Raw genomic sequence first — 25,097 nt, 5'->3', positions numbered from 1 at the left:
GGGGAATAGAAAATTGGATTGATGGAAATGAAAGGAAGGGATGGGGGTTAAGAATAGGACAGTGGAAAAGACATGGAGTGAACCTGACCTAACTTTCCTATGCACAGACCTGAATACACCTCAGGGAATCTCACCATCGTGTACATCCACAAGACTGGAGTCCTAAAAAGGATCAGGTCTCTTCCAGGCTTGTATAAATATGTATAACTAAAAAGAACTAATGGCAGGGGTCAACCCTCCTCATCACCAATTATCAACACAACAGTGGCTCAAGCAGAATTCACCCAAAGACCCTGGGAAGCTGCCACCGTGGAGCCAGCACAGAGACTGCCAGTTCCAGAGCGTGGGGAGGGGGCAGAAGGCAAAGCCACTTCTGCTTTCTACCTAAGCCTCTGAGGAACGGGGAGGGAGCACCTTTGAACTCTCAAACCTCAGCCACGGGTTCACTTCAAGTTTTGAGGGAAATCTTACAGGCAGTTTCATTATATCTGGCTCAGCTCTCTGCAGAAGTACCTCTCTGTGCTTCTGGAGAAGCTGAAATGTGGGAAGAGTTGCTCTAAGTGTGGGTGGATGTGACTGTCACTGCAGACAGGGATCACATTCTGCTCCCAGACGTTTCTTGCGGAAAACCCCAAACTTTATTTACTCTTCTGTGAATCTATTCTAAGGAAATGATTCAATATTGAAAAGGCTTTTTCTGTATCTTCCACAAATCCCTTTTTAAGTGATGGAACTGGGTGGAGACCTAAATAAATATAAAAGCAAAATTTTTTTATGGAAAGCTGTTGTTCTCTGAATGTTGGAAATAATCTGAAGTGTACCATGTTAGGAGACTTTAAAATTGCATCTTCTATAGACATTCATAGGCCCTTCTAATACCATAAGGAAATACTTGGTTTATATCGGTCAGTTTAAGAACAGTTGGTGCTGTGGCTGTGAGCACCGACTCTGTCCCTCATTAGCCTGGCCTTAGACACTTCACTTCAGCTCTTTATCCCTCAGCTTCCCATCAGTACAGTGGGGACCTCAACAACTTTTTTCTTTGGGAGTTCGTAAGAAAGCAAAGAGATGGTTCATAGAACTTGACACACAGTGGGTCTTCAACATCATCTACAATCAGCATCATTGTTGCATCCAAGGCAAAATCAACCCACAGATAAAATACTGGAGGAAATTGTCACAAACTGAATGGTGGCACAGAGGGACATGTCTTGTCCTCATTCTTTCTGGGACAGGACTGTCCCTTCTCCCCCATCCCCTACAGTGATGGACATTAAAACAGAGAACACATTTTTCAAAGAAACACTAGTTTAAGCTCATCCAGAAGCAGGATTAGTTGAAGTCCTTGCCATTGCTTTTCAGAGTGGCATTAAACTCCCAGCCAACTGCAGCAATAGCTCCCTAGCCCAGGGACAGCAAGCCCGGAGTCTCCCTGTAGGAAGGCTATGCTCCACTTCATAAGGCATGACCACGGGGCTCTGCACCTATGGACCCACAGAGAAGCTTACCCAGCTCATCACCCCCAAAGCTCCTGAACCTCAGCATCATGTGCTGCTCCTGTAGGGAGACCAAAGAGAGCAGAGCAGCCTCCCTGTCATCTAACAGCTGGCCTGCCAGATGGGTAGGTGTGAACCTGGCAACAGGTTGCCATGGAGACCCAGTGTGCCCCTGAGAGCTGATAGAAAGTGCTACCTGTCCAGGAAGGAAAGGAGGGCTCTGACTTAGGCCTCACACCCCAGAAGTCCCCCAGACACACACAGCACACATCTGCTGAGGGATGCTTGGGTGAGTGTCTCTGTCCTTGGAGACGCAGGGCCACTTCTAGTTCAATTGAACCTGGGGTCTGACCCTAAATATCTGCTAGCTGGATCAGCATGTGCAGGTCCCTCATCTCTGTGTTTATCCAAAAAAAAAAAAAAATGTCATTTGGATGTCCTAGATTTGGTATGTAGGTTCAGGATTAGATTTATAGGTGCTTCAAGTGCTGGCATGGACATGGCTTTTATGTCTAAGGGGAATTAAATATGGAATAAATAGAAAGACTCTTTCAACTGCTTCCTCTCAGACCTGGACATAGTAGTTTCTCCAAAAACAAAATCCCATTTTTCAGTAATGGCAGGCATCCATTTTCTTGCTTCTCTTCGAGTTCAAATCCACAGTCCCACAGGCACTTATACATGATGGCAACATTCACAGTGGTTCTTTCTGCACAGCAGCCTGGAAATATTTCATGCTATTAAACAACTCACTTGGGGGCTGGGGAATATAGCTCAGTTGGTAGAGTGCTTGCCTTGCATGCACAAGGCCCTAGGTTCAATCCCCAGCACCGCCAAAAACACAATTCATTTATTCAGAAATGCCTATGTGCAGTTCTAGACATACAATGTCACATGCATAAAGTGTGACAGGCTTCTCACACTGTCCACTAGGTGGAAAATGAAGACTGTGATTGTCAAGTTTTTATATATATCATATATTTTTAAAATCAATATGCAAATTTAGTTTTGTTACTTGAATTTTTATATTTGTTATACACATTTGCCTTTTGATTTTTCAGAGAAGTCTTTAAAAATAATATAATAACAGTCTGCATGAGTAGTTTTAACATCCAACAAGAAAGACTTTTCTATGAAATGTGCAATGTGCATAGTTCATTAGGAATGTATGTAGTTGCTGTAAGTGAGCATTCACTCTTTGGTATTTATTTTACTTTGAAATGATTCTAGACTCACAGGACATGCAAAAATAGTACAGAGTTCCCTGTATCTTTTACCCAGTTTCCTCCAAAGGCCACATCTTATGTAACTATAGGGCACTAGCAAAGCCAGCCAACTGACATTTGCACAATTTGTGTGTGTCGTTCTATGATTTTATCACACACAATGCACATAATTATTGAGATACAGAACCACCTCGTCACCACAACAAAACTCTCTTGTGTTATCCCTTTATAGTCACACACACCCCTTGCCCCTTCGGCCCTAACTCTTGACAACCAATAGTCTGTTTTCCATCTGTAGAATCTTGTCACGTAAAGAATGTTATATAAATGGAATTCTGAAGTATGGGATTTTGTGGGGTTCACTTTTCTCTATCTCTATCTCTCTCTGTAATGTCCTCAAGATCCATATGTTATAGTCTGTGTCTGGAAACTCCCCCAAAGACCTACATGTTAAGGGCTTGGTCCCCATTCTGTGCTGCTATTGGGAGGTGGTGAACAGTTAAAGAGGGGCCTGGTAGAAGGACGTTAGGTCATTGGGAGTATCCTTAAAAGGATATTGGGGCTGCAGTCCCTTCCTCTCTCACTCTCCTTTGCTTCCTGGCTGCCATAAGGTGAGCATCCTCTTCTGCCATAAGCTCCCACTATGATGCACTGCTGCCACAAGCCCAAATCAATAGGATCAAGTGACCAGGAAATGAAATATCTGAAAACATGAGCCAAAATAAACTTTTTTTCCTTTATTAAATTTATTTTCTCAGGTATTTTGTCACAGCAATGAAAAACTGACACACACTATCTAAGGGGTTGCATGTATAAATAGTTCATTCCTTTTTATCACTGAGTAGTTTCCATGGCATGGATATACCACAGTTTGTTCAAATATCTACCCTTTTATATGTCTTGACTATCTCAATTTGGGGCTAATACAAATAAAGTTGTTTTGAAGAGCCTCCCCTCACTCTCTCTTGCTCCAGGTGAAGTTGTTTAGAGCTGATCCCACCCCAGAGCAATTGTGTAGCCACAGGAGATGATTCTCTGCCCAGTCTCAGTGATGGTTTCAGGACTATGAGCAGGTTCCACAGTAGGCCAGTAAGAAAACATCTTAAAGGTTTTGCTACAACCATTAGGTTTACAACCAAAAATGCCCTAAAATATAATTCAATCTCTCTAGGCTTTGTGGTCCTCAACTATGGTATAAGGATTTTAAAAATCCTTGTACTAACAGGCTGGTATGCATTTTTTATTCAGCGAACTAAAAAGTGTTCATTGAAAGAATGTAAGGGAAGCATTTCAAGAAGTGGAAGGATCAGGAGCAAAGGCCCTGGGGCAGGAAAGGAGTTAGATGACTGAAACGCCCAAAGCATAATGCCAATAAGGAATAGGGTGGACCAGGACAAGACCCTTGGAGAGGACCTTTTAAGATCTGGCAGGGAGTTTGGGCTTGAGGACCAGTTTGGACTTGAGGGGAAGCCATTGAAGTATTTTTAAGCTGGAAAATAGCAAATTCCAATTTACCTCTTACTGCTGCATGGATAATAGCCTGGGGGGTGATAGAGCAGATGTAGAGCCAACAGAAGATCCCAAGATAAAACTAGGCAAGAATGGCAGTGGCCTGTCTCGGGTGAGAAGAGTAGAGATGGAGACAAAAGGATGGGTTTTGATAGTCTTATTCATGGGATGGGTCCGAAGGTGAAGTCAAGAATAGTTCCTAGGTTTTGGACATGGAGAAGAGGGACAAGGTTGGGGCAGGTCAAGACACGTGCTTTTTGGCGTGTTATTTTCCAGAGGCCAGTGGGTGAGAGTTAGATGGTGTGAGGAAAGGGTGCTGGGAGACAAGCCTCAGTGTGAAGGCATTGATTCGGGGCCCAGGAGGCTGGATGATATTTTTAAACTGTAGAAATGGATAAGATGAGAATGGGCCCAGACTAAGAACTTGGAACCCCAAGAGTTAGAAGTTGCGCAGAACATGAAATACTCATTTCTCTGGCCCCCTCCAAAGCTAAACTTAAAAGAAAAATACTGAACTGCTCTCTTTTGCTTAACTTCTTTTGAGTTAAATGCTCAGTTAATGAATTTTCAACTTTTCTTACTTTCCAATATGCACATTAAGGTCCTAAACACCTTTCAAAGTACCATGTTAGCTACATATAACAAGTCTCAAAATGGGGTTTGTGTTGCATTGGATTCTAAATCATTTGTAATTTTTATTCCAATATCTCCCTGGAGACATGACTGAGAAGAGTGCTGTTCATGTTCACCTGGATGTCCCTTATTTTTAGTGGTCTCTTTTTGCTATTGATGTCTAAGCTTATTGCCTTGGGGTTAGAGAATGTGGAACTGCGGATCCTCCAGTCTTGTTGACCCACCCCTGTAAAGTGGCAAGTGCTCATTTCTGTGAACATTCCATAAGGTGGTAGCTTCTGTGTACACAAAGTATATTAAACTGGCTGATTTTTGTGTTGCTCAAAACCTCTGTTTCTCTGCTAATTTGTTATTGTTGTGCCCAACCTGTTTCTCTGAGTGCTGTCGTAAGATTTCCACTAAGATGGTGAATTTGTCAGATTCTCATGGTGTCACACGTTGGTGTTTGCTTTCTTTCCTTCCATTTAGCTTAGGCTGTTAGGACTGTTTGGGTGAGCTTTTGTGTCACCGTGACCAAAATATCCAACCAGAACAACTTATAGGAGAAAGGTTGGTTTGGGCTCATGGTGTCAGAGGTCTTGGTCTTCAGACAGTGACTTCATGGCTCTCAAGGTGAGGCAGTCCATCCTGAGGGAAGGGCCCAGCAGGGGAGAGCACCTCTGCCTGTGGTCGTTAGGAAGCAGAGGGCTGGTGGGAGGAAGGAGCAGCAGGCAAGATGCCCTGGGGACCCCCTCCTCCAGCCACACCCCACCTGCCTACAGGGGCCACCTGGGCAGTCCATTCAAACTAAGATGGGCTGATTAGGTCACAGCTCTCACAATCGTCATCTCTGAATGTTCCCTCAATAACCCAGGAGCTTTTGTGGGGACCCCTCATATCCAAACCATATAGACTATAAAGGTTCAAGACTTTTGTGTCTCTATGATTTATTCCTTTTTTTCATCTTATAAAGACAATCCTTATGCCCAATCAAGCTTTTTCTTTGTTTTTTCTTGTTTCTTATTAACATTACTACACTACCTTAGTTTCCTTTTAGGGACGACTTGTCTGGTATATCTTTTTCCATTTATTTATTCTTGATATTTCTGTGCTCATGTTTTTAAGTCTCTGCAAATACTATAATTGAATTTTTTAAAATTCCATCTAATATATGAGTTTAATCCGTTTGCATTTACTATGTTTACTGGTATATTTATGCCTATTTTTGCCTTTTGTGTTTTGTTTGCCATTATTTTTCTCTTCTTTCTCCTTCCCTTTCTTCCTTTTGTTGGATTAAGATTTTATTGTTGTCTCTATCCCCCTCTATTGGTTTGGAAGTTGTACATTCTATTTCTATTTCTTACTTGTTACTCTTAAATTCTTACCATGAATACAGGACTCTTAAATATCAATTGATGCCCATCTAATGCAAGAGGGCCACTAGTCACATGCGGCTATTGAGCATTTGAAATTGGGTCAACTAAGCCACTAAATTTTTATATTATTCAATTTTAATTTTAAAAAGCATAGACAGTCTAAACATTGAAAATCTTGTAACAACTTGGGAATCTTTTTCTACAACTGTAAATCTTGTAAAATCTAGTCACAGATGAAATATACTTCCAATGGAAATTTTACCTTCAAATTAGAATGTATCGTAAATGTAAATACATACCAGATTTGGAAGCTTTGGCATAAAAAGACTTATATAAAGTGTCTCAACAAATAATATTTGTAACTTCCATGCAGAAATGATATCTTACATATATTGCATGGAATAAAATGTTACCAAACCAGTTTTACCTGTTTCTCTTAAATGTGGATATTACAAAATTTTTAATTATGCATGTGACCCATATTATGTCTCTACTGGACTGTGTTCATCTAGAGTTAAAGCAGAACATTTTCCTAGCAAATGTGAGGCCCTGGGTTGGATCCCCATCACAACACACACACACACACACACAGACATAAAGCCCAGAGAACCCAGGAGCATTGATGCTCCAATTCTCCCCATTCTCCTCTTCCAAGTCACTATATTCTTATTAGTCATTGCATTGTGAGACACTCATTATTCATGCACACTGATGCTTTAGATGTACGACAATGTTTACAGATTTCTTTTCTTTCTTTTTTAAAAAAAAAATCTTTATTAATTTTTATGTGGTGCTGAGGATCAAACCCAGCACCTCACACTTGTGAGGCAAGCGCTCTGCCACTGAGCCACAACCCCAGTCCGTGTGTACAGATTTCTTTGTCCACCTCTGCATCTGGTTTCTCACACCTTAGTTTTGGTTCCACTCTGTCTTCCAGCTTCCACAGCCACAGTGCAGGCTGCATCAACTGTCCATAGAACACAAGCTTCCCCAATGTCACCAAGGACCCAGACCCTGGGAAGAGACCCGCCAGCCTCCATACTCCACGCTGTGGCCTCCATGCCTCTATTGGAGTACGCTGCTCCACGGGGGCCTCCTGTCTCTGTGGGAGCTGACATGGGCAGGAGCCACAAAAGACTGGGGCAAGCCTGAGCTGCAGACAGGAAAGGGACCTCAGGGCCATGCCCTGCTCAGCAATTACATTCTGCCGCCCTCCCTGGGGCTGGCGGCCGTGCTCACGTAGCCTCTCAGTGGGACTGAGAACAGGCTAGTGTCCATTCCCCTGAGAACAGGCCTTGTCCATTCCCCTGAATCCACTCCCAGAAAATTCTTCTGACTATCCTGGCCACAGCCTCAGAGGTGGACTTGGGGCTTAGTGCTCCAGCTGTGTGGACATTACCTAACTGGGGCTGAGACCAAAGCATCTCCCCTGTATCAAGGTGAGGCACAGAGGTACTCAGAGGCCCCCTGAAATTTGCACTCTACATGCCTTACTTGCCTCACCCCATTTCAAGCCCTGGATCCCCCAGAAGCATTTCACATGGCCACTTTCCAAATGATTCCCTTGGACCCCATGGAGCACACTGAGTCCCTCCTAAGCAGAAGGGCATCCTCAGACCCTATGTGAGCGCTCAGCTGGAAGCCTGCAGACACCCTGTACAACGTGCTGAGAGCGCCATCTCATGGCCATAAGTGCCAATTACAGTTGGTTTCTCAGGACCTCAGAATTAGTTCGTTTCTTCTACCAGTAATGGGATGCCCTTTTCTTCTTTCTTTTTTAAATTTTTACTTGTTATTTTTAGTTATACGTGATATTAGAGTGTATTTTTACATGTTATAACATACATGTAGTGTAACATTCTAAATTAGGATCCCATTCTTGTTGTATATGATGTAGAGTTTCACTGGTCTTATATTCAGGAAACTTATATTCAGGAAAGTTATGCCTGATTCATTCTACTATCTTTCCTGTTGCCCTCCCCCCTCCGTTCCCTTGATTCCTTTTTTGTCTAATCCACTGAACTTATATTCTTCCCTTCCCTACCCCTTTATTGTGTGTTAGCCTCCACATATCAGAGAGAATATTTGGCCTTCAGTTTGAGATTGGCTTATTTCACCTAGCATGATATTCTCCAGTTCCATCCATTTACCTGCAAATGCCATAATTTCATTTATTACGTATACATACCACATTACCTTTATCCATTAATCTGTTGAGAGGCACCTAGGTTGGCTCCATAGCTTAGCTATTGTGAATTAAGCTGCAATAAACATGGATATGGCTGCATGACTGTAGTATGCTGATTTTAAGTCCTCTGGATATATGCTGAGGAGTGAGATAATTGGGTCAAGTAGTGGTTCCATTCCAAGTTTCCTGAGCAATCGCCATACTGCTTTCCAGAGTGGTTGTACAAGTTTGCAGGATGGGAAGCCCTTTTCAAAACCAGGTAGAAATAATCCCTGGACTTTAGCATTGACAAATATTCACGCATGTAAAACATCTAAATCAATTCATCCTTTCTTAAAAAGTTATATCAGTTAGAGAAGAAAACAACATTGTTATGTAAAACACGCAGAAGTCCCCCCAAAATTCTTAATACTAAGTCTGATCATAGTGTGACTCAGAAGAATTATGACTGCTTAGGATTCAATGGTACCTTGAACAGAGGCCTCTAGAGACCTCTCATGGCCACCTTGGTGGCGGGGGAGGGGGGTCAAAAACCCCTGAGTCTTTACATAGTTCCCTAATTCCACAGAAGCCAGTCAGCCCACTGCTGGTGACAAGTTCCAGACCTTTGGCTAGGATGGTGGGTTCCCACCCAGTCACCTAGGAAGACTCTGGAAGGGCCAAAGGGGCATTCAAAATCTAGACACTTGTTCCCCATAGTGCCACTTCACCAGGATCCAACCTACTAAACAATAAGTATGACCATGTTCTCCACCACTTGCCACCAACTCCCCTTTAAACCACACATAAACTCTGGCACCAAAGTCACCTGGGAATATTGGTTGTGCCAGTGGCCTATTTCTTCATTGGCCATGTTAATAAAACACAGAAGGTTTCTCAAGGCGCAGGAGACCTAGTTGCTCCTGCTGCTGTTGATGGAAGAAAGTGGAGGAATTGTGCCCTGTGCCTCTGACAGAGGCCACTGCCTGAGTCATTCTGACCTTGGGGAGGAGCAGAGAGCACTTCCTTCAAGCCAGGCACTTAGCTAAGTGCTCCACAAGACTTATTGCACTTGATCTTTAGCAGACCCGTGGGGTCTGCTAGCTGCACTTTACAGATGGGGTAATGGGGCTCAGAGATGTTGCAGACTCACCCAGTGACCCAGCAAAGAGTCCACAGCAGGAGTCAAGCCTGACTTTGCCTTTCAGACCTTCATCCTTTGTGTCTCAGACCATGCCATTGATACCAGTGATGAGAATCAGGACCGAGTACCAATTCCCCGGCATGAAGATGGAACACCCGAGGAACACTGAGGCAAGTTTTATTTAAAGGCTAGAACCGAGATCGATTTCTCCCAAGGGAGAAGGGGATCCAGAGCTGGTTTCCAAAGAATTGGGGGTGTCCTGCCCCTTTTATAGGTTTTAGATTTCCTTTGTTCTCAGGCTCTCTCTTCCCTTATCCTGCCTACTTGACTAGTGACCATAAGGTGGAATGATCCAAGGGCTGGAATAAGGCCGCCCAGGGGTACTGGTATAAAGGGAGCAGCCCCAGGGGCATTCATTAACAGACCCCTGCCAGGAGGAACAAGTCCCTGGTAGCAGGTAAGCTTAACAACAGGTTGCAGGAGGGGGAAGGGCTCTGGGGTATTAACGTTTTATTTCCTCTTGAATCAGTCCCCATCTTTCTGACCCAATCATTCATTCCCTACACTGACTGTCCTTTTGCCCCTCCTGCCCCATTTCTCCTCCAAGAGCTGTGGGTACTGGCAGGGTCTGGGAACAGGATACCTTGACCTTGCTTCCCAGAAAGCTAGCCACCCTTGCTTTGGTCAGAGAGGACAAGAGACGGTGACCATGTTGAATCCAGGTGACTATAAGGTCAGCCCACCCGCAGACACTGGGAGTTTTTTTGCCCACCAGAGCCCTATGAGGAGCCAGGTCAGTGAGGGCCACCTGCCTTGTCCTTTCATGGGCCTTGACTTTCAAATGACAACGATGCTGTTTAAAGTTCTAGGACCTTGCAGAATGTGCTGAGATTTTCTGACCTCAGTTTCCCAGCCTATGAAGTGGGGAGATTCAAGTGATATTGGGGGCTCAGATCTGTCCCTTGAAACCTGCTGGTAATTTCTCTGACCCAAATTCCTACCCACCGGGGAGACACAGAAGCATGCTCGGTGTAAGAATTCCGCTGCCAGTGAAAAGACTCCGTGTAGAAAGGCCCAGGAATCCCACACATCCTGCCAGTAGTGCGTAGCCCTTGGGAAAGTGAGGCTGGGAGGGATGAGTACTAGGGTGGTGCTGTTAGCAAGGCCCAGGTCCAGGAGCGTGGGCGGCAGGACTTTCCTATGGACACCAGGGGGCGCTCTGCACCAGGTAAACCTAGCCTTGCCTCGGCCGCTGGCCCGGCCCGGCCCTTACCGGCAGAGGTTAGCTTTGCCAGGGAACATTTCCTGAGCCGCCCAGGCTGCTGCAGCCTCTTAACAGGCCAAAGGCTGTCATCAACGCATCATCCCCAGAGGCACCGAGGAGCCAGGGAACCTGGTTCCTGCTTGATGATGTTCAGTTTGGGCTGCACCCCCCTGTTCCTGCCCGCTCCTTCATCACATGGTGGCCTGGGGCAGGGCCAAATCCCAAGCTCTGTAGGATGAGAAGAGGGCGCCAGGAGACCAAGAGCTCCCTCCAGGCAAGGAAGGATCCCAGACAGGTTCCAAACAGAGGCGGAGACGCCTGGCTTCCCAGTTCCAGGTGAGCAGACCCCGGTCCAGCATTGCCTAGCATCACCCAGCCGCTTTCCTGGACACCTGGTCATCCCTGCTGTCAGGACCCGGATGCTGTGGGGACCGGGGTGAGGAGTGTATTACCCTATTCTCTCACATGCATGCAGCAGAGAACCCTGCAGGGGATGAATGAGGAACCAAAGGGAACGCACTTGGCCAGGCCAGCCTGGGACATCAGGGCTGGGTGCATGTCCCTTCTTGAAAGATGGGATTTCAATTCCCCCGCCTCAGCAATGTTAAACTGTGACTTGGGGCTCCCCACAATTCCATTGTAATACCCACTTTAGGGAGCTGTCAGTCCCAAGGTCAATGTATTTAGTAGTCAGTCAATGCGTAATAAGTGCTAGCTCTCATTAGCACTGCGGGGGGTGGGGTGATACAGGGTACAGGAGTACTGGCCTGAGTTCAGGAGGACCAGGCATCTCCACTGCCTGCCCCTGCAGTGATCCTGTTTGCTATGTGGCCAGTGCCAGCGTGGCTGTTCTTGGCTGAGTCATCCCAAGATGTCCCTCCAGCTCAGCCTCCAGTGACTGCCCTTCCTAGTGATGCTCAGCAGGCTGGGAGCTGGGTGCTGGGCTTAATTGGGGTACAACCTGCTCTTGAACCTGCTGCAGAATGAGTGAGGGGAACCCTGGAGTGGGCAATGGGAGCACAGTCCGTTTGTCCCCCTCTGCCTCTGAGGTTACCAAGCCTGCTGTGGACTGTATTTTTTAAACCCTTCTCCTCTCCCCTTGGTCACAGCTTCCCGGCACCTATTCTGACCTATTCTGGCATCCCTCTCTTTTCTAATGCCAGCCCAAGAGCCTGATGGGAAGTCAGCCCCACTCAGCTCCAAGGATGAGGCCAGGTTGGCTTTCACCAATCAACACATCTCACTGGTTTGCATTGGTTCAGGGATGGGTCAGTTTGTAGCCCAAACCAAAGCCATCAGGGAAAAGGAGACATTTGGAAGAGAAGGGAGGGGCAGCTTCCCAGCATGTCTGAGAGAGATACTAAAAAATAGGCTTTTTTTTCCTGCTGAATAGGACAGAAGAAATATCAGCTCCTGAAGCATGTTCCAGCATTTCTTAAAAATAAGGGGACTTTGTTTGAAAATGAAGCAGACACTCCAAAAACGAACAGGAGAACTGCAAAGAAACCCAGAAACCCAGATATTGTTGATATTGTCAAACTGCTAGATCTAGCCATACCTGAAGCTCAAATTATTAGGCATTTCCTGCTAAAGGAGTCAATAAATCCCTCTTATTACTGAAATCAATTTTAACCAGCTTTTTTGTTTACCACAACTGAAAGATTCTTTCCGGATAGTAATACTATCCGCTTTTGACTCAGAAAGCATAAAGGTCACCAGATAAAACGCAAGGCACCTAGTTAAATCTGAGTAGTGTTTCAGATCAATGGTGAGTATCTTTTCAGCTGATATTTCTTCTAGTCTGTCTAGCAGGAAGAAAAGAGCCTACCTTTCAGTATCTTCCTCAGAAGAGCCAAGAAGCTGCCTCTCCCTATTCTTTCAAATATCTCCTCTTTCCTCATGGACTTGGTTTGGGCTACTAACCAACACATTCCTGAACCAATTATATTCCATGCTCTGTTTAAAACATGCTTATACTACAGAACAACTGGGCATCCTGTATTTTTATTTGCTTAATCTGGCTCATGTCCAAATTCACACAATTAGAAAAGGAAAAAACTGACGTTGGATCCAGAGTTTTAATTTTAAAACTCCTACTACACCAGGTCATGGGGTGGGCTTCTTCTCACTCCCTAGTCTTCCCTACTGTCCTCCCAGCCCCAAGTGCTTAGAGCGTATAGAGATATGTCCCTCTGGGTTCATTAGGATCCCCAAGGTCTGCCCCAGCTCTGGGATTCTCAGGCTAATGCTCCCTTCCTCTGGTTTCTTGCCCCTGGCTCCATTTCTGCCTCTCTTCCTTGGGACTCCTTTCTCAGCTTGCACTCTGACCTGTGCAAGCCAAACCACTGCTCTCTTGGGCCCAAGGACATGCTGGCATCTCAGGTTTGGGCCCTGTAGATCTAGCACTTGACCACTGGCTCCTTCTGTTCTCAGCTGCCCCAGATCGATCCCCAGAGGCACAGGCTGGCCCCTTTCTCTATTCTGTCCCAATGTTTCCCTGGAGAATGCTGACTGCAGGAACTGCCCTGAGATCCCCAAGGCATGGCCAAGAGGACTCTGCTTCCACACAGTCCACTGAGCGTGGCCCAGCAGCCGGCAGCCCCAGGCTTTACCCTTCCTGGGAGTGGTGAAAGACAAATCTGCTTCCCCCCAGCCTAGGGCTGGAAACTTCCAGCACCCTGAGGACTGGCTATGCTTAATAAAAGCGATTGGTTTTATAATCACAAATGTGATATAAGCTCAGTGAGCAGAGGCAGCAGCCCAGAGACAGGTGGTTGACAGGAAGAATGTTCTGGTGGGAGTCCTCCCTGGAGTTGCTCTTCTACCCATAGAAACATGCCTGTGTGTATTTAAATGGGCAACATTGTACCCACCGCCTTAAAGCCTGCTCTGCCTCAGGCGGCCAGGACCACTGTATTAGTGATGTTGATGGCTGCCTGGATGTCATTTGTCTACCTCATAATCGAGACTTTTCTTTTCAGTTGTCCGCAATAGTAATTTATGGTATAAGGACATTAGATTTGCAGAATGGAATGGAGAAGATGCACATTTACCAGCTGATGTGCTGGGGTGAGGGTCTGACCCTGGCTCTCTCTTCCTGGGCTTTATCCCTGAATCTGAGCATGGGTACAAGTCCTTGCTCTCCCCTAGAACAGGACAAATGCCTGCCCCAGTGGAAGGTTGTACATGTAAACTGAAATCACATGCAAAATTGCAATGTTGTTGTTGAACTCATTTTCAAGGCTCTCTGGAAACACAGCTCCCCTTAAATCCAGGTCGGCTCATTGAAAACAAATCAAATGTACCAGCTGATGTGCACTGAGGACTTTGCGGTTTACAAAGCCCCTATTTCCTCCTTGAACATCAGTTCACTCTGAGAGGTGGTTGTCATTATAGGTCCCATTTTACAGAGCGGAGGAACTGATACCCAGAGGCTCTGTAACTTCTCCAAGACTGCTCTGAGAACCCAGGGTATATGTTCTTCTAAGGGACTAATTCCTAACAGCGAACGTCTTGTTTGAAATCCAAGAAAACACCAGATAAAGGGCATTCTAAATATATTTCTTTTCTATAGATGAAGATCTGTTACTGGAAAACAGGAATTAGCTTGTCTGCTTGAGGATGTGGTTGGCGCTTTATAAAAAGGATATAGAAGAAACTTGCACAGATTGCCAGCTTCGTTATGCTGCCGACAGCTTCCAGCAAAAGAAAAACCTTCGCAGCCAGATATTTCAGTAAGAATTTTATTATCCTCTGTGGGGAGGGATGGTTACCTTTGCTCTTGACTTCTTCCTTGGGGGATGGGCTCACCGGGGCCCCCAAAGGTGCCATGTTGGTCTCGTGGGCTGAGAGGACAAAACAGCATTGGTGGGCAGGGTCCTGCCCTCTTTCAGCTCAGGGCACCAGCTGCTGGCCCAGGATTTGCCCCTGAACCAGGGCAGCTGCTATGTGTGTGCCTGAAAACAGAGGCTTCAACACAACTATGATTGTTGGGGGTGTTGGGCTCTGGTGGCTCCGGACTCTGATGACATTCAGTACCTGTAAGGACTACATGGTGCAGCCGGATCCCTGCTTGAGAACATGCAGGCTGGTGGTTAACTAGTTTAGAAAGGATGAGGATGGCTTAGCAGCCCCCAATACAGCACCTGATGTGGCAGGACTGCTGTCTGTTCAGAGGCAGGTGGTGGCTTGGTATCACACAGATGCTGGGTCATGCAGATCTTCTTCCGGTCAGTTGTGCAGGTGCTGTCTGGGTCACAGGCAGGAAGGAGCGGGTTGGGTAGGTCTTGCATGAGGTGATGGGCCTGAGCACCCTTGGGATGATGAAGAGTGAAACTCCAGATGCTGGCAGGAGAAAGACGGTCAGTGGTCCCCACCCTGGCTCCACGCGAGAGTCACTGGAAGAGCTTCTAAAAATCTTCCGGCTCCTCCTCTGGAGATTCAGGTTTAATGGCTCTTAGGTGGATCCCAGACATCAGCATATTTTTTAAGTCCCCGATGGATGTTATGTGTAGTCAGGGTCAGGAAGCAGCAGATGGAGCCCAGGGAGGGTTCCGACTCCACACAGCCTCCTTTGCTGTGGTTGGAGTGGATATTTATGGGGCTAGGGAAGAAGGCTCTCTATCCACAGGGATGAGAATGAGGTGGGCTGGAGGCCAGGAGCCTGGCTCTGACTCTGGGCTGGACACGAGCTGAGAACCTGTCTCACATTAACATCCCTGGATCTTACTTTCCACGGGTGAAATTAGGGGCTGGGGGAGAAGGTGAGATCAGCTTTTTGCAGTGCAGATGCCAATCCTTTGAGAAAGGAATAAAGGGAATATTGCATGAGATACATGAATTTAATGAATTGGATTGAATTAGTGTTTGTACTGAGGTGAAATTCTCATAACATAAAATTAACGATTGTCAGAGTGTAAAATTCAGTAGCAATTCATATATTCACCTTGTGCAACTGTTACTCCACCAAGATTGCAAAACATTTCATGCCTCAGGTTCCTCATCCCAGCCCCCAGGAGTCACCAGTCTGTCTTCTGTCTGTGTGGATTTACCTATTTGGGATGTCTTATAAACAGTCACACATCTCCTTTTACCTCCGGCTTTTCTCGCCTACCACAATGTTCTCAAGATTCATCCATGTAGTTGCATGTATCAATATTTCATTCCTTTGAATGGATTAAATTTTAAAGGATTGTCCGACCTCAAACACTTTGGCAGCTTTGTAAAACGGGCCGTGCCATTTCAAGAGAGCACAGGAGGAGGTGGCTTCTCCTCCCGGTTGTTAGTTGCCTGATTGTCTAGGCCTCTTATCTCTCCCAGCTGTGGGTAATTCTTGAGGAACTTGACTTTGCTTTCAACGGACATTTCCAGAAACTCGGGGCAAAGGGAAGTTCTTAAGGGTTGAGTGGTGCTGTTGTACCTTACATTTTGCCCACAGTTTCACCAAGTCAAGCATCTGCCAGAACTTCCCCTCTAACAGGAAGCCAGAAGCCAGTCTTGGTGATCCCTGTGCTAAACCCTCACCCAGCAATAGGCACTGCCCTGGGCCCCATCACTGGGAGGCCCTTGGCTTCCCTGTGGAATTGCTCTGCCAGGTCACACCCACTGCAGCCTCTTTTTCTCACCAGCTTTGCCAATTTCTGCCCCCTGGTCTGTCTGGTCCACTCCCAGGACCGGTGGCTTCTTCCTGTAGCTGCCGCTGCCAAGACATCCTTTACCCCTCCCACAAGGAGTCACTTATTGTCATAATAAGAAAGACAGTGGACTCTGCCTATTCCCAGCCACAGCATCCAGAAAGAGAAGGTCTCTCTGAATCCTGTCATCCCTATGGGTCCCCAACACCCTGGCCCACTAGTCAACTTCAGGGCTAAAGCCAGAGGGGAGTGTGGAATGGGGTGCTCCACAGCGTCCTCCCCCTGCCTCTCAGCTTTTCCCTAGAGGATACTCTCTCCCCACCCTTCCACAGATGGCAGTGATATAAGGAGGCAGGGAGGCTGGACTGTGCCCTGGAGGAACAGGAGAATTGGAAAGAAGGGAACTGAAGTGGAGAATAAAAGAGGGACAGTAGGTAGATGTCATATTAAGAAACTTGGGCCTTTCTCATGGGCAATAGGGAGCTATTGAAGGTTCTAAGAATAGGACTGATCTGATCAGAATGGTTTTCAGGAAGAATGACAGGGCAGAAGGTGAGAGATCAGTGCTCACCTGGATTCTTACAAAGGCCTCTTCCTCGGTCCCCCTGTTTCCCCCTTGGCCCTTCATTCTCCTCTTGATACTGCAGCTGGAGGGAGGCTCTGTAAACCTGAGTCTGGTCAGCTCTGTCACTTGTTCCACACATCCCCCATGGATTCCCACATCTTTCACAGTTTGCCTGCTAGCCTCTCCTCCATCCCACCCACCCTCTCCCATCTCATCATCCTCTTCGCTGTTGTTCAGATGTACCAGGGCTTCACATGCACTGTGCCTGCCCTCTGGACCGTTTCCCCAGATGGCTGCCTAGCTCACAAAGTCACCTCCTTGAGACATCCACCCAAGCATCCCCTACTGCTGAGTCTTCCTCTTACTGCTTGAGTCAGAGTGGAAGAGGTTACACAGTCACCACATCACAGGTCACCTGGATCTGGTGACAGGGTGTATCCTGCCCATCACAGTGTCTCAAAGACCCAAGCTGACAGAGTAACGATAATCTCAGAGTTGCCAGTCTCCAGGTCGGAGAGTCAAGAGAGCAAGCTCTTGAAGGTCTCACATTTGCAAATAAATCCTCATCCTGGAAATGATGTCAACTATGGTCCACACTAGCCACTGCCTGAACTATCAGGGGCTCAGGAAGTCTAGTCCTACCACGTGCCTAGAAGGGGAGAACTGGAATACTAATGATCATGCCAGTGGCCACACCAGTCCTCAGACTAATTGCATCTCGGTCCCAACTTTCCTGTGTTCCTTTTCTGCTTTATTTGTCTACATGGCACTTGTTATTATATTCACAAGTTTTCCACTGCTATTATGAAGCACGTGAGATAATTAGTCTACAAAGAGAAAAAGCTTATCTGGGCTCACAGTTTTGGAGGCTTCAGTGATCAAATGACTGTCCTGCTTTGGGCCTGTGGCAAGGCAGCCCATCATGGCTGGAGCATGTGGTAGAGCAAAGACACTCAGCTCATGGCCAGAAAGCTAAGGAGAAGAGGAAAGGACCAAAGTCCACAAGGACCAAGGTCACATCCCCAAAGGCCTAAAAACCTCCTGACTCTTAAAGGCTCTACCACTTCCCAGTAGTTGCCTAGTGGACCAAGCATTTAACTCATGAATCTTTGGGGGACATTCAAGAGACAAGCCATAGGAGTTATTACTATATTCTGTTTATGTATTTTAACAGCTTTATTAGTATATGTTACATATGATAAAATCTACCCATTCTACATGAATGATTTTTAGTGACTATACAGAGTAGTAACAACCATCACCATAATCCAATTTTAGGACCTTTCTGTTGCCCACAAAGTTCTCTTCTGCCCATCTGCAATTAATCGGCACTCCCAAATCCACCGATTCACATTCTGTCTCTGTAAATTTGCCTTTTCTAGATATTTTAGACATGGAATCATACCATGTGATTCCCTGTCTATAAAACAGCATAAGGTTTTTGATGTTCGTTCATGTTCCTGTGTATATCAGTGGTGTATTCTTCTTGAGCTGAATAACATGCCACTATATAGATGTACATTATTATCCACACATCAGCTGATGGACTTTTGAGTTGTTTTTAGTTGGAGTTATATTGGATGATGCTGCTATGGACATTTATATGTGTATATGTGTGTGTGTGTGAGAGTGTGTGTGTGTGTTGTATATTGAATAAATGTTTTAATTTCTCTTCTTGGATAATATGGTAAGTTTTTTTTAATTTGTTTAATTTTTAAGAAACTGTCAAAATATTTTCCAAAGTCTCTATTTTCTATTCCCATCAGCATTATATGAATAACATCTTTGCCAACACTTGCTGTTATCTTTTTTTTATTGTAGCCATATTACTAGATGTAAAGTGATATGTTATTGGGAATTTGATTTGCATTGGTGTAACAATTAATAATGTTGAGCATCTTTTTCTGTGTTTATTAGTCATTTATATATCTTCCTTGGTAAATGCTTTTATTTTTTGCCCATTATTTCATTATATATTAATATGGTCAATTCCCAATTCCTATCATCATTTTCAAATGGGTTATCTTTTTTCAGTTCTTTTCCTCTCAATCAGTTTGTGTATCATAGGAACTCTGGATTATGATTTTCCCACATGAGTAATGTTTCGTTATTTATTTGGTAACGTACCTGGGCTAAATTGGTGAAATGCGTCTCCCTCATCGCATGCAGCCATAGTGTCTCTGTTTTATTTGCTTTTTATTCTTGTTTTTGCTTTTAAACTTGGCTTTCTAAGGTCACCCCTGTCTCTGTGCAATTTAGTAGCCACCAGTGAATGGACAGATATTTTGTTCAAACCTGGAGGCAATGAGGCTCCTATTCTTCGACAGTGTGTGGACAGGGAAATTATCTCAACATTCAGATTGGTGTAAGGTTGGCTCCGTTCTTCCTTTTTACTCTGCAAATATCCACAGACTTAAGAGTTGGCAAGAATCAGTGGGCACTCCAGGCCCCTTCTGGTTTCCACATGCTCACAGACCAAGCTGGACTACACCTGCCCCAACCACGATGGCAACCAGACTAACGCAGCACTGGTCCTCCCCATCTGCCCACTGCCAAGATGGTCAGTGGTATGGACGATGCAGTTGAGTATGGGCATTGCCCATCACTCATAGCTAAATGAGCCATTCCAACTGGCAGCTGCTTCCCATGATGTGCCCCACCGGGGCAGAATCCTTGGGAAGACTGAACAGGGAGGGTAGTGAGGTGGGAGTAGCCCCAAGCAAGACTTGTACTGGCTTTACCCAGAGTTTAGCAGTTTTTCAAGCAGAATCATTTTTCTGTTTCACGCATTAGGTCAATTTTCAGCATACAAAAATGGTTGTGTTTGTCAGGATTTTTAAAATTTTTTTAAATACACGACAGCAGAATGTATTATAATTCTTATTACACATATAGAGCAAAATTTTTCATATCTTTGTATTTAGAGTATGTTCACGCCAATTCATGTCTTTATACATGTAAACTTGTTTTTTTTGCATTACAATTCTTATTACACATATATACCACAATTTTTCATATCTCTGTTTGTATAGAAAGTAGGTTGACGCTCAATTCGTGTCTTCATACATGTACTTTGGATAATGATGTCCATCACATTCCACCATCCTTGCTAATCCTCTGCCTCCTCCCTTTCCCTCCCTCCCCTCTTCCCTATCTAGAATTCATCTATTCCTCCCCTATTCCCCTCCCTACCCCACTATGAGTCAGACTCTTTATATCAGAGAAAACATTCTGCATTTGTTTTTTTGGGGATTGGCTAACTTCACTTAGCATTATCTTCTCCAACGCCATCCATTTACCTGCACATGCCATGATTTTATTCTCTTTTATTGCTGAGTAAAATTCCATTGTGTATATGTGCCACATTTTTTTTATCCATTCATCCACTGAAGGGCATTTAGGTTTGTTCCACAGTTTAGCTATTGTGAATTGTGCTGCTATAAACATTGATGTATCTGTGTCCCTATAGTATGCTGTTTTTAAATCCTTTGGGTATAGTCCAAGGACAGGGATAGCTGGGTCAAATGGTGGTTCCATTTCCAGATGCTTTCCATATTGGCTGCACCAATTTGCAGTCCCACCAGCAATGTTGAGTGTACCTTTTCCCCCACATCCTCACCAACACTTATTGTTGTTTGTCTTCATAATAGCTGCCATTCTGACTGGAGTGAGGTGATATCTTAGTATCTTAGTAGTTTTGATTTGTATTTCTCTGATTGCTAGAGATGATGAGCACTTTTTTATATATTTGTTGATTGCTTGTATATCCTCTTTTGAGAAGTGTCTGTTCAGGTCTTTAGCCCATTTGTTGATTGGGTTATTTGTTTTTTCGGTGCTTACCTTTTTGTGTTCTTTATATATCCTAGAGATTAGTGCTCTTTCTGATGTGTGAGGAGTAAAGATTTGCTCCAGGGATGTAGGCTCTCTGTTCACTTCACAGATTGTTTCTTTTGCTGAGAAAAAACTTTTTAGTTTGAGTCCATCCCATTTATTGATTCTTGGTTTTAATTCTTGCACCAAAGGAGTCTTATTAAGGAAGTTGTGGCCTAATCCCACATGATGAAGATTAGGGTCTATTTTTTCTTCTATTAGACGCAGAGTCTCTGGTTTATCCTAGGTCCTTGATCCATTTTTAGTTAAGTATTGTGCATGGTGAGAGACAGAGGTTTAATTTCATTTTGTTGCATATGGATTTCCAGTTTTCCCAGCACCATTTGTTGAAAATGCTATCTTTTCTCCAGTGCGTGTTTTTGACACCTTTGTCTAATATAAGATAATTGTAATTTTGTGGGTTAGTTTCTGTGCCCTCCATTCTGTACCATTGGTCCAACAGTCTGTTTTGGTGCCAATACCATGCTGTTTTTGTTACTAATACTCTGTGGTATAGTTAAAGGTCTGGTATAGCGATGCCACCTGCTTCACTCTTCCTGCTAATAATTGCTTTAGCTATTCTGGGTCTCTTATTTTTCCAGACAAATTTCATGATTGCTTTTTCTATTTCTATGAGGAATGCCATTGGGATTTTCATTGGAATTGCATTAAATCTGTATAGTGCTTTTGGTAGTATGGTCATTTTGATAATATTAATTCTGGCTATCCAAGAGCAAGGTAGATTTTTCCATCTTCTAAGGTCTTCTTTGATTTCTTTCTTGAGGGTCCTGTAGTTTTCATTGTATAGATCTTTCACCTCTTTCATTAAGTTGATTCCCAAGTATCTTATTTTTTTTTAGGTTATTGTGAATGGGATAGTTTTCCTCATTTCCTTCTCAGAGGCTTTGTCACTGATATACAGAAATATCTTGATTTATGGGTGTGATTTTATATCATGCTACTTTGCTGAATTCATTTACTAATTCTAGAAGTTTTCTGGTGGAGTTTTTTGGGTCTTCTAGGTATAGAATCATATCGTCAGGGACTGGGATTGTGGCTCAGCAGTAGAGCGCTCGCTTAGCACGGGCAGGACCTGGGTTCGGTTCTCAGCACTACATAAAAATAAAGGCATTGTGTTGTGTCCATCTACAAAAAAGATTCTCTCTCTCTCTCTCTCTCTCTCTCTCTCTCTCCCTCTCTCTCTCTCTCTCTCTTTCTCTCTCTCCAAAAAAAAAGACTCATCAGACTCATCATCAGCAAATAGTGCTAATTTAAGTTCTTCTTTTCCTATACATATCCCTTTGATTTATTTCATCTGTCTAATTGCTCTGGCCAGTGTTTCAAGGACCATGTTGAATAGAAGTGGTGAAAGAAGGCATCCCTGTCTTGTTCCAGTTTTTAGAGGGAATACCTTCAATTTTTCTCCTTTTAGAATGATGTTGGCCTGAGGCTTAGCATAGATAGCCTTTACAATGTTGAGATATGTTCCTGTTATCCCTAGTTTTTCTAGTGTTTTGAACATAAGGGGTGCTGTATTTTGTCAAATGCTTTTTCCACGTCTGTTGAAATGATCATGATTCTTATCTATAAGACTATTGATGTGATGAATTACATTTATCAATTTCCATATGTTGAACCAACCTTGCATCCCTGGGATGAATCCCACTTGATCATGGTGCACAATCTTTTTGATATATTTTTGTATTCAGTTTGCCAGAATTTTATTGAGAATTTTCCCATCTATGTTCATTAGAGATATTGGTCTGAAGTTTTCTTTCTTTGATGTGTCTTTGCCTGGTTTTGGAATCAGGATGATATTGGCCTCATAGAATGAGTTTGGAAGTGCTGCCTCTTTTTCTATTTCCTGAAATAAATTGAAGAGTATTGGTATTAGTTCTTCTTTGAAGGTCCGTAGAACTTGGCTGTGTATCCATCCAGTCCTAAGATTTTCTTGGTTTATAGGCTTCTGATGGCTTCTTCTATTTCCTCACTTGATATTGGTCTGTTTAAATTGTGTATATCTTCCTGACTCGATATGGGCAAATTGTATGACTTAAGAAATCTGTCGATGTCTTTCTTCAATGTCTTCTATTTTATTGGAGTATAAGATTTCAAAATAATTTCTAATTATCCTTTGTATTTCTGTAGTGTCTGATGTGATATTACCTTTTTCATCACGTATGCTGATAATCTGAGTTCTCTCTCTCCTCTTTGTTAGCATGGCTAAGGGTCTGTCAATTTTATTTATTTTTTTCAAAGAAACAACTTTTTGTTTTGTCATTTTTTTTCAATTGTTTCTTTTGTTTCGATTTCATTGATTTCAGCTCTGATTTTAATTATTTCTTGCCTTCTGCTGTTTTTGCTGCTAGTTTACTCTTCTTTTTCTAAGGCTTTGAGATGTAGTATGAGGTCATTTATTTGTTGACTTTTTCTTCTTTTTAGGAATGAACTCCATGTAATGAATTTTCCTCTTAGTACTGCTCTCATAGTGTCCCAGAGATTTTGATATGTTGTGTCTATGTTCTCAATTACCTCTAGGAATTTTTTAATCTTCTCCTTGGGGTCTTCTGTGACCCATTGTTCATTCAGTAGCATATTGTTTAGTCTCCAGGTGATAGAGAAATTTTTATTTTTTATTTTGTCATTGATTTCCAATTTCATTCCATTATGATCTGATAAAATGCATGGTAGTATCTCTACTTTTTTTTTATTTGCTAAGAGTTGCTTTGTGGCATGGTATATGGTATATTTTAGAGAAGGATCCGTGTGCTGCTGAGAAGAAAGTGTATCTGCTTGATGCAGGTTGAAATATTCTATATATGTCAGTTAAATCTAAGTTATTGATTGTGTTATTGAGTTCTATAGTTTCTTTACTCAACTTTTGTTTGGAAGAGCTATCCAGTGGTGAGAGAGGTGTGTTAAAGTCACCCAAGATTATTGTGTTGTGGTCAATTTGACTCTTGAACTTGAGAAGAGTTTGTTTGATGAACATAGCTGCTCCATTGTTTGGGGCATATATATTTATGATTGTTGTGTCTTGTTGGTGTATGGTTCCCTTGAGCAGTAGGTAATGTCCACCTTTATCCCTTTTGATTGACCTTAGCTTGAAGTCTACTTTATTTGATATGAGGATGGAGACTCCTGCTTGCTTCTGCAGTCCATGTGAGGTGTCTGTCAGTTTTGTCCAGCTTCATAGTTGTGTTTTTGAGGAGAGAATTTTCTGACATCATCATTTAGTCATATCAGGAAGTTCTTCCTACTGTGTTTTTGTTTGTTGTTGCTGTTTTCTTTTTGGTCCTGGGGATTGAACTCAGGGGTCTTAACCACTGAGCCACATCTTTAGCCCCCTTTTTTTTTTTCAATTTTGAGATAGGGTCTTACCAAGTTGCTGAGAGCTTTGCTAATTGGCTGAGGCTGGCTTTGAACATGTGATCCTCCTGCCTCAGCCTCCCAAGTCACTGGTATTACAGGTGTGCAGTTGCCTCCTACTTTTTTATTTCAAGTTTCCCTGTGTCCCTTCTCCTGCTAGGATATAGGCCTCACTCTGCAGTGTTATTGCTATCTCCCTATTGGTCCCTACACAAGCAGCACTCAGAATAAGGGAAAGGGGGAAAGTTAGGGCTGTTTTCACAGTGTTTGCACAATCGAGTTATGCCTGATGTGTTGTCTATGTTTAATAACTGTTGAGTGAATATATGAAACAATGAATAGCATGGAGGGTGGACTAATGGCAAGGTGACCTTGCTGAGATCCTGAGTCAGTAAGAATATAGAGCAAGCTCAAGAGATAACGAGGGAAGAATGGACAATGCTTGACTGTGCTAGACAAGGGAGTCACTGAGGACAGTCTCCAGTAAGGTAATAAGATGGTTTAGGAGATGCAGGGTCATCCTATAGAAGTTAGGGCCCTTCATCATAAAGCTAATTAAGCACACAGCCAGGGGCGGTGGCACACATCTGTAATCCCAGCAGCTAGGGAGGCTGAGGCAGGAGGAGTTCAAAACCAGCCTCAGCAATGGTGAGATACTTAGCAACTCAGTGAGACCCCATCTCTAAATTAAAAAATACAAATAGGGCTGGGGATGTGGCTCAGTGGTTGAGTGCCCCTGAGTTCAACCCCAGTACCAAAATTAATTAATTAATTAAAGCCAAGTACACACACACACAAACTCACACACACATCCCTGGCCCAGGAGTCAGAGAAGCTTCACTAGGATCCACAGGAAGGTGGAGCAA

The 25,097-nt window shown here is 43.9% G+C and overlaps 1 protein-coding gene across 4 annotated transcripts in view; it reads left to right on the top strand.

Moving 5' to 3' along the window:
* The first annotated feature begins 14,173 nt into the window (after nt 1-14,173).
* Nucleotides 14,174-25,097, top strand: part of Arhgap22 (Rho GTPase activating protein 22) — a 198,513-nt gene continuing 187,589 nt past the window's right edge. For 3 of the 4 annotated variants that reach the window (XM_058579996.1, XM_058579997.1, XM_058579998.1), the window contains exon 1: nt 14,187-14,528. In XM_058579996.1, the coding sequence (XP_058435979.1) occupies nt 14,477-14,528 (52 nt within the window). In that variant the 5' untranslated portion in view covers nt 14,187-14,476. Of the gene's footprint in view, nt 14,529-25,097 lie in introns of all 4 variants that reach the window. The other variant, XM_046446763.2, reaches the window with a different exon arrangement.

This window comes from Marmota monax, unplaced genomic scaffold (assembly GCF_021218885.2).
Source record: "Marmota monax isolate L192 unplaced genomic scaffold, Marmota_monax_Labrador192_F-V1.1 WCK01_AAM20220418_F8-fsc00207, whole genome shotgun sequence".
Lineage (NCBI taxonomy): Eukaryota > Metazoa > Chordata > Mammalia > Rodentia > Sciuridae > Marmota > Marmota monax.
Note: the sequence above shows the minus strand (reverse complement) of the source record. Positions and strands in the feature narration are given on the sequence as shown.